The sequence below is a fragment of the Pieris brassicae genome, chromosome 10 (genome assembly GCF_905147105.1).
Source record: "Pieris brassicae chromosome 10, ilPieBrab1.1, whole genome shotgun sequence".
NCBI classification, from domain to species: domain Eukaryota; kingdom Metazoa; phylum Arthropoda; class Insecta; order Lepidoptera; family Pieridae; genus Pieris; species Pieris brassicae.
Window position 1 is genome coordinate 13,470,122 of NC_059674.1, and position 10,915 is coordinate 13,481,036.

Genomic DNA, 10,915 nt, shown 5'->3' on the forward strand with positions numbered 1-10,915 from the left:
TTTAGATTACGAACAGTTTAAACAAGTTTTATATATGTAAAATTCGGTTGGCGCACGAGTTATTGGCTGTCTTTCTACTCTTGAAAATAAATTAGTAAAATGAAGTTTCTAAAACAGGCATATATTATTGATGTATTTTTGTTATTACAACACGAGAGTCGTCAAATGTGTACCCTATACACCATTGAACTATTCCTTATGCGTTTGATCGATAATACAAAATAAAAAAACCTCCTTTTTAACTTATCAAACCCCTTATCGTATGTATCTTAAAGTTCGGCCTTATATTTAAAATGATTATTAAATCAGGGTGTATAGTAGTTTGCAGTGGTATATGAATAGGAATTTCTAATTGATTACATAAAACACATTACAGCCGGATGCTTTATAGGTCGGGAGCTCAATATCGCAATAAAAATGTGAACAGCCATAAAACACTAATCCAATCAGTTCTTAGAATCGTAAAATAAGAATAGAAAAGTCAACAGGAAAATACTTATTTTAGTTTTGCCCGTGCGTATCCGTGCGTATATCTGAGGAATACAAGATTCATATAATATTGTAGTTTATAAAACACTTTTACACCAGATTAATTGATGTACTTGCTGTTTCTATTGTTGTTTGTTTTCTAATAAATTAATAAGACGCGTTTATTTATCACAAATTTACAAATAAAATTATTTCAATTGGCGTGCTTTGCTTCGTGAACCTCGGGGTGGCGATGTGTTAAAAGTCATGGTCGGTACGCGATCGAGTAGCAACACTGACTTACTGACTACTGACGTGGAACAATGATTTGTTCTAATAAATTTTAATGTAAACTCCGGTAATCCTAAAATAATTAAATACTTTCGATCGACAATGCAATAAACGTATTACCATCTATATGAAAAGGACTTCAAACTGCCCATCTGCTAGAAATGAGTATGGAAGCTTGAAACATATCGCAATAAAAATTCATTCTAATATTCGGTTTAAAAGACAAATCTTGCATAAACCATTTCAAAACTCGCTCCAAACTACATTCAATGCTAGATCGGATTCATAATAGAAGACAGGAACTAATTTTAATACGGAGGCGAGCCAACTAGGTCAACGTGAAGCGAAAACAAAAAAATATTTGCGTAGACAGTAATATGTAACCATTTTGTCACGCAGGGCATTGCGCCCGTGTTTTGGTCACGCATTTAATAAATTAACGTTTGTGTGACATTTAGTAACGTGTGGCGAGCGGGAAAGGCCATTGTAGAAGGCTTTTAAACCTATAAACTACGAAATGCAAACATGTTATCCTTGTTATACAAAATACAACAATCGCATTGGTAGTAAAGACTATACGAACACTTCAACTGTATACTAGTTACGATATTTATTTATTTACACTTCGTTACCTTATACTAAAAATACATATAAAAACAGGTTACATAAGTATATAGGCAAAGGGCGGCCTTATCGGTAACAAGTGATTTCTTCCAGGCAACCCTAAATGGAACAATAAAAAGAGAAACACCTACAGAGGGTAAAGTACATAAGTGCAAAACTATAACAAAAAATCTAAAGGAAAAGAAAATTTAATAATTTGACAAGTTGATATCTTTCAAATAATTACTAAATAATTTTAGCGCAAATATCAGTTTCAGATCTTAAGGTCTTTGATATTTGAGAATTAAGCTAAGTTTTGCATTTCTTTTTTTCTATTTACAAAAATAAATTATAATTCAAAGAGGCAATAATAAAAATAAAATACTTGGTATAATAACAAAACAATAACCAACAACTTAAAACAAAATAAGTAATACTAATAATTCATTTTAAACATTCTAAAAAAATATTACTTCAGTATTTCTTTACATTACAATACAGATTTGATTTTACTTCCAAAACGGATATTGCTTCCAGTCTGTTTGGGATAAAATAAACAAATCTGACCTTTCATTAGTAAAACGAATTAAATATATTGAATATAATTGACCGCCAAGGTGAACGATATGTTTGTGTTTACAGAAAACATTATTTTTATTTCATATTAATTTCAAAAGAGTTTTAAGGTTTTACCTAAATTGCACAAAATTTATTAAAATAAATTTCGGGTTTAGAGCAATTTTTATATCGGATGCAGTTTTAATATTTTAACTTTAAGCCCCAAACTTTCTTTAGACTCACTACGATACACTACGTTTCAACTCAAACACACTTCTAATCGACACACGGTTTTTTCAATGTATTTTTATTTAATATGTGTCAAAGTCATTGGAAACGAGTAAGCAGCAGGGTTTTGTTTAGAAAAACTTACACTTAGGTGTAAGTACATAGCCCTAAATAAGTTTTCCTTTTTGAATAAGTTAGTTAAATGGTATAATGGTATTACCTCATTGGTTTTCATGGCCCAATGAGGTAATAAATACCATTGTAAGCCTCAATTAAACAAAATACTTTAATTTATTATATATGACGACTGAAACTTGACAAGATTATTGTTGTAAAAATTATCTACGTAATTTGTTAATAAATTCTACGATAAAAAACAGATTTCTGTTTCTGTTTCGTGATTGAATAGTAAATTAAAAAAAAACAATTATTATTAAACAATTAACAATCAGCCTTTTGTGCCATATCCACGGCGGTTTTTGGGTTAACATGCCTCAGAATGTTTATTTTTCTTTCTATTCCATTTCTAAAATAGCTTGACAATAGACACTGATAAAATCACTTGGCAATAGACTGCATGTGGTACGTAAAAACCTAATCATTATTCATGACAAAAAATTTTAGGATACTTATAAAGGATATAGCGTAGTATGGAGAATATACTAAAACGTGTAAAAGTTTCATTCGTAAAAGTTAACATATACGTTAAGTAGATTTTAATGATTGAAAAACGTGTTGACGTCCGGCGTATATACGTTTCGACTTTCTTTAGAAAATGTACTGTAATATATCCTGCGAGGGTCGTGATAACTTATAAAGTGACATTTCTCTATTCGATCTGCTTCAAACAATAACTCCTCAATTTGTTGCTATATATATATAATACGACGACCACTAAGGCACCAATATAATAAGCATAATTGTTTATTTCAATAAAAACTCCATAATTGCGATGCACTTTGTACAGCTTTGGTAAGGAAAAATTTTGCATCCGTAAATTTTTACCACGAATATTCAATTTGCCTTAAAATATAATCTAAAGCCGGGTTTCATGTCTCTAAGCCAAAAGCTAATTAACTCGACTAGCCTTTTGTAACTAACAAATAAATAAAGAAGACCCACAAACGCCGAGTTAAAACAAAATAAGTCCATAATTTTGGCTTTCCAATAACATAAAAGTACTAAAAATACAATGAAAGGAATTCCGGCGAAACCTTAGAATTACATTGTTTGAAGTTTAAATTGAACAAGGTTTATTTAGCGTATTTTAATTAGATTCGACTTGTAATTTAGTTTCGAATATTAACATAAAATACTTTATACATTATTTACTTTAAAATTACTTTTGGTTCCGGCAAGCAAATAGGCGATTTAACGGTGAAATAATTAAACTAATTTTCATCCCAAAAGTGTAACTTCCGATTCTTACGTAAATAAAAAATATTTTAATTTGAATTTTGAATGGAAAATATAGAATATAAAAATATCCATATTAAAAAGGTTAATCTTTACTGTGAAAGTGACACTTAACCTTTTTATACCATTTTATTGATGCTGTTACATGGTTCACTGGTTTAAGTAGAGGTGATAAAAATTAAAACGTGAACTTTTAATCAAAATTCTAATAATATTTTTAAACCATAAGCTGGTAATTTATTAGCAAATGATTAAGTCAAATCAAACGCACGAAGAGGATCATAGACATATATACAAAACATGTTACGTCAAAAATCCTAAAACTTCTAAAATACTAGATTTCGGTTAGTTTTTCATCTCTATACAAAGTAACGTTGTTTATAATATAAAGAGTACCCTCAAAACACCATAAAATAGACGTTTAGCTTAACTATATTCGAGTTTACACTCGAGTTTAGTTGTATTACAGTCTCCCTACGCGAAAAATACATCGTCGTACATACAAATATGGGTGGAGAAATGGAAATGAAAACCATACACGATAGTCGTAACAATGGAAAACGGCGTCAAGGTCATGATTACAGGAGATACTATATAAAAGTTGTCGAAGGAGAAATCTGGTGAAATAATATAATAAATCATAAACGAATCCATGAATGTTCTAATAATAATCCATAGCACTCTGACACTAGTTGTCTAAGTAAATTGTTCACATATCACTGTAGGCGCAAACTAAATTCCCACGTTTTTATCAATTGAACATCAGTAAAGATTGTTATTCAACAATGGCCCTACAATTGATTACTTTGCTTGTACAATCTCGTGGCCACCAATTGATATGATTGCTCTACTATTTGTATGCTTTTCATTGATTTAGATTTCAAGGTCACCAGCTCATTTTAGTGTGATAATTTCTATTCTAAAAACACTAGTGAACCTAGTAAAACGAATCGACTGATGTCACAATGTACGCAAAGAGTCTATGGCTGTTTAAAGCGCCCTTTTATTTGGATAAAGATAGGAAATAAGAGAAATGGTACTGTTTCAAAACCAAAACCTCATCATTCTACGAATAGACAAGCATTTCCTGTCGCTGACATTCATGTAGACATAATGAAGCTTTACAACTTTTCTCTAAATCATATATCTCTTATGGTTAATGCAGTCTTTTCTGGTAGGCTTATACTATGCCTACGAGAAACACATTACGTAGTTCTACTGGTCAAAGAATTTTCGAAACGAGTTACTATAATATAATACCCCAAATTCCCATTTTTTTAATATTAGAAGATATATTATTACTTAATACATCAAAGTCGCTTCACTGTCGTTATATAAGAAAAATCTCACTAACGCAATATAAATTCATAGCTATTTATGAATTTATATTGCGTTTTTGTAAATATTATTAGGATTAGATATTTTATTTACTTACAAAACATTACTAGGATGGAATACAATAATTATTACCTACTTGGACATCATACAAAATAAATAATAACATGTCATTAATTCATTACTATTGCAATTCCAAGTTACTAAATGGAAATGTAATTGTTTCCCCGGGGCACTAACATTATTTTTCATAATTACATGTTACATGATACAATCGCATGTTGATGGAAAAACATTAAAAAGTTGAATAATAATTGTTTTACTCTTAATTTTTTAAATGATTAGTTAACTGTGTACTTGCTTATACTAAAAATGAAAAAGACGCAGGTCTCTATACGGTAGAGTCACGAGACTTGAGTAAGTTAATATAAAACTCATATGATCTTAGGAACTTGAATATTTAAAGAATGTTTTGTGAAAAATTATATTATGCAAAACAAAAACCCGAAAGAGTAAATCCTTACATAACAAAAACCTTCAGTGACATGTTTTTATCAATTTAATCACAATATTGGGTTTCACTTAAGTAAAACACGGTAACAAACATTGCAAGGATTCCAAATTGTTTTTGATATCCTGCAGAAATTCTTATTCTATTGGAGAAGAGTCTGGGCCGGACAGATCAGTAAGGCCACCACGGAACTTCGATTAGAAATTCCGATTTTAATATTGAGTTTTTGTATCATGTTTTTCACGTTTGCTACAATCGCTCCGTAGTAGGATATTGTGTACAATATCCTAAGTTTAATTATTAACACTTCGTTGCATTAATACAGGAATACAGTACAATTAAAATAATTTTTAAAAAAGGTGGGGAAATGGCGGCCTTATCGCTTTCAAGCGATCTCTTCCAGGCAGCCACTGTGAGAGAAACAAAATAAGATAACGAGAGCGCAAGAAGTGCGAAACTACATAAGACATAAAATTACTTAGACAAAACTAGTGGAACAAAGCAAAGCAAATAGAATACATAGACATTCATACAATAATAAAAAAGAAAAACGATAATTTTAGGTAAGTTAGTACGAAAGTTAAGGACGATACGATATGGACAGTGTATGCTTGTACAGTAGATTTAAGGAAAGATAGAAAAAGGAGCTAAGCGTATCAGGACGGGAAGTGAATTCCATAGCCTCAAAGAATTCCCCAAGAAGAGTTACGAGAGATGGAATTTCAAGGATATAGTTTTAGGAAGAGCGTAACTATAGCTGTGAGCTCCCAAAATTTTCCAAAGCGCTTTGTAATCGTATTTACGATACAAGAGATGCAGAACGTGTACGTTCTTAGAAAACGTCATTTGAGATTTTTTTGTTACTGCCAATTCCAGGCAATTAACTAATTATATCAATCATCATGTTAAATCATGGATATTGATTTAACAGAGTATAGGAGTGCTTCGTTTAGTACTGTAGCAGAGAATTGTATATCTCACTACTATTAGAAAAAAACCCTCTTACACAAATGGTATTTATATTCGGGGCCAGGAGGGTGAACGGTAATTTGGACATTTCCCGATATAATATGCAGTGGGCTGATACAAGGTGAAGGTCGTTTGTAATTATGTAGGTGGGGCCACACCTTGATCAAACTTTTTCTAGATAACACGTATATGATAGATTTGTGTACAGACTTGCGATGCCCACATTTTTAAAACTCGATATTAAATTATAATTTTTAATAAAGTTTGTAGTTCAATTTATGCAGACTTTAGAAAAAAAAATATTTTGGATGTTGTGGTAAGATCCATCCAGGCCAACGTCCGTGACTAGCCCGTTAAGATTGATCACAGGATGAACGCGGGTTGAACCCGGTTTAGCAGAACCAGAGCGGAGTGGATCCGATTGGAGTACCTTTGTCTTGTATATAAATAAAGGCTAACATATTAGCATTAACATGTCCTACTGGACTAGGGCTCCCCAAGCTCCATAACGATTTACAAGCTGCTATTGATGTTGATAAGCTCTAATTTCAATCCTAAGAATCAAACACATTAAGAAAATATTTCCAGGTGCAAGTAGCCTTCATCCATATTAAACTTAGGTATTAACTATTATATTACTAAACTAATTACGTATGAAAACAGTTGCTGTTCGAATGTTAAATTGCTATCTTTTGTTTTTCGTAATAAATACATTATTATAAATGTTATAATTGACTACAAGTGCCAGGAACTTTAGACCTATATTTTTTTAGTAAATCATTAACTAGTTATGTAAGGGAAGTGTAAAAGTATATTAATTTAAGTAGGTAAACCAACGATTCGTTTATATCCGTAAATCTTGTATCAACAAGAGGCACAAAGGATACAAAAACTACAGAGACCGAAAACAAATGTAATATGTATAGCTTTTAGCCTCCGAAGTCCTTACTAATGACGTCAACGAAGAGGGTCCGGCCCTCTCTCAGAGCGATTAAATAGGATTGTATTAAACTCTAATGAATCCTTTTAAACGCCAAATACATCTACATAGTAAAGACTACTTAGGAAATCCTAGTTGTCTAAAATAAATTTTCTTTTAAAGAAAGCTACTATAAATAACTGCACGAAAAAATATTTTCCAGGTAGAATGCGACAGCGACCCCGGAGCTTCCGTAACGCGGCTTTGTAGGAAGGCGCGGCTCTTAGTGAGTATTGTTCACCCAGTCTCTGAATAGCAGAGATTTTGGCGTGGGTCGAGTCCCACATACCCCTGCAAACTTTGAGGGCGCAAATGCATTTCCACCTCGGTTATAAACAAAAAAAGGTACATAATACCTCTGCCTATGTCAATTACTCTTAGGAAGATGTTATTTAAAACATTTTGTATTAAATTATTCTTTATTTTCCTTCCTATTTGTGGAAATAACGAATCTCATGGCATATTGTGTGCATGTTCCCTGTAAGTCGAGCCATCCAATTAATTTGAAGCCACTGCAGTGCTGTCTAAAGCGAACAAATTTCCGACTTTTTCAAGCCCTCGAGTACCTGTCATATGGCTAGAGTTAAAAGGGAGTGTATTTACTTACCGTTGGAGGATAAACAAACATTTATTCTTGGGAACAGTAACAACTTATTATCCTTATTCACCTTATACATTTTAGAGGATTACACAACTAATAAAATGGCTTATGATACGTACTGATTCTCTTGACATCAGTAGAATTGTCTTTTTAAGATAATGTAAAGAATTTGTAAGATTCTGAGTAACAACGACGGTATCTAAACGAGGTATATTAAAAAATCGTAATTAATCTTTAGACGAAGCTATATTAAGGATAGTCGTGACGATGTTATTTTATCAACCGGCAAGTAACTTTTTGTGTGGTAGCGTGGATGTATTGTACCATATCAGCAAATATAAGTGAACTATAAATCGCAATTATTAGTATGTGTATACATAGACAACCAGCGTCTGGAAAATTTAACATTAAACTAAAAATGGTTTACAACATAAAAACTCTCAAACTGGCGATTTTAAATCATGGGCACCATTTGACTGATTACTCTGATGGTATGTATGTTAGATAGATAGTATCTATTTCATATACAGACTACCTTTTTAAATTAGAATTTAAACCAGCCTGTTTTTACGGAGGCCTTTCTCTGGGGCGGTTTTTGATTTGAGCCTCAGAATTCCGGTTTTAATTTCCTCGTCTAGTAGTTTTCAATTCGCGTAAACTATCTGAATTATGGATGGTTGGCTTCAAATCGTGCTCTTATAGACCCCCTAATAGACAGATTGACAAAAAGAATGTTATTTTAGCAAATAAGTATTATATAATACTAGTTGCATAATAAATCAGCGACTTGCCCTTGAGTATTAAATGTCTTGGTCTCCGATGTCTGAGGTATTTGCGATTGATTATGATTGACTTCATTGGTTATTCATAATAATGCTTGTTATAAATATAAAAAGTATGGACTCAAGTGTTATACGGGGTACTTTTAAGTTTAATGTTTTTGACTCAGTTCGCTAGTAAGATTTTTTTTGTTTTGTAGGTCGAAATTCTACTTGTGTCTACGCGGTAGCGGAGATTAAAATTCAACTAACACAATTGCGATCATATACCGAATCAGAAAATTCTAAATTCACGTAAATAACGTACGCTTATTAAAATAGAGCATTACTGAGAACTAAATTAATTCATAGATATTCCCATAGGGAGCGCATAACGGTACTTTTTCAATAGTCCTATTGTAGTTTTGTGCAACAATGCGGCAGCTGTTAAGCGCCCTAAATAATCTGACGTAATAAAAAATCGTGTAATAATCCAGATGTGATAGTAATGTACCAAAACTATATTTTCTAAAGCTCCAACAATCGAATAACACTACCTATCTAATTCATATTTACCATTTATTGGTACTCGAAAAATATTGGCATGCACCTAAATAAACAAATGTATGTATTATAATTACATTTTTAGTTATAAACACTCTATGATAATGCACCAGGAGGTGCTAGCTGATTATCCTGGTTAACAATAGTCAACTCACATTTTGAGAAGATGATTAATATTACATACTTATTACATTTTCATGATCTCTTACTATCAAAATGACATAACCATAAATAAACGCTTTGCTTGTTATATATGATCAGTTGAGACAAACATTATTTACCATTTTGAATTCACTTAGTTAAATAAATGTGTATTTTTCATATTCGTACCAGGTCAGTTGTTCCTTGATAGAGTGTCCAGAAAGCTAAAGTTTAGGATAACACATCTGGTAAGAAGTATATGATGTAATACTATAACAAGACATTACATAATTTTATGATAGAGACAGAGAGCACTTAAAGACATGATGAGTCTAATTAGAGCACTAGTTCAAGTCAATTAGGTCGCTTCAATTGACACTTGCTTTAAAAGCAAAGGTAGTGATTGATAGTAATAGCAACGGTATTAGTACAAATTTACTATATTTTGGATTAAGGAAATCTCAAACTTATAAACCTCTAATAAAAAAAAATGGTATTATAAGTATAGAGCTTAGGTTTTAGATTTTACATACATTTTGAATTTTAATATTCTTTCAGATATTGCATTTTATAGAGATTACTTATACTTTTAATGGGTTAAATATACTTAAAAAAGGACAAAGATAAGATCTTTGTGGATCACAAGAGATGAATTGGGTCATACTAGTTCTTAATGACACCTATGCTGAAGTACGGTCGAACCCCGCAATACAGCAACGACGGCTGCGCAAAAATACTCCTTTGCAATCACGATATTTTATATTATACTGCGATTTGTTACACTTAACAAATGCTAGCAATGAGGACTATTCGTGTTGGATAAGTCGTGTCTTATTAGATTTTCGTAGTTATCCTTTCATGCTAAGAAAAATTAAAATATATTTACCTGTTTACTCCTGTTCTCGACACCATTCGTCTTTCCATCTTGCACATTCCCATTACTTTCCTCACTTTTTTCACTTTTCACACCCTCCAACGCCATGATCAAAAGAGAATTTTATTCACTACCATGCGCGGTTAATGTTTATTTATACAAATTCACTGCGCTACATAAAAATTTGTATCGATAGCACACTCCCAGGCGAAAATTTATTAACACAACATAACAGACCAAATTAATCGACGCATCGAGCGCGAATGAAGAAGTTCAAAAAGGGAATTTTAAAATGACAACTGACGCTTAACATATGGCAGCTGACATTGACATAACAGTTTGAGTGTTGCCAGGAATTCGTTCCGCGGTTCGATGTGTCAAACAAATTCTGTCATTTTATATCGTAAGTAGTAGAAAAACAAAAACAATACCGATATGATCATTGTCACTATAAAATGTCACAATGATGATATCGGCATAAGCATTTTCCACACATACGGTATTTTTTACTGTTAGGAAGTGCAATGGGGCTTTCGGCTTTTTTATTTAGACGATTAAAGACGACGTGAAGCAGATTTTAATTAAAATGTTTATCAGCCAGTTACTAGCATTTATTTAA

The 10,915-nt window shown here is 31.9% G+C and overlaps 1 protein-coding gene across 3 annotated transcripts in view; it reads right to left on the minus strand.

Annotated features, from left to right (window-relative positions):
* LOC123714971 (ankyrin-3-like) overlaps positions 1-10,550 on the minus strand; it is a 105,255-nt gene extending 94,705 nt beyond the window's left edge. For all 3 annotated transcript variants that reach the window (XM_045669688.1, XM_045669685.1, XM_045669686.1), the window contains exon 1: positions 10,309-10,550. In XM_045669688.1, coding sequence (XP_045525644.1) covers positions 10,309-10,404 — 96 coding nt within the window. In that variant the 5' untranslated portion in view covers positions 10,405-10,550. The remainder of the gene's footprint in view (positions 1-10,308) is intronic.
* Positions 10,551-10,915: the final 365 nt, after the last annotated feature.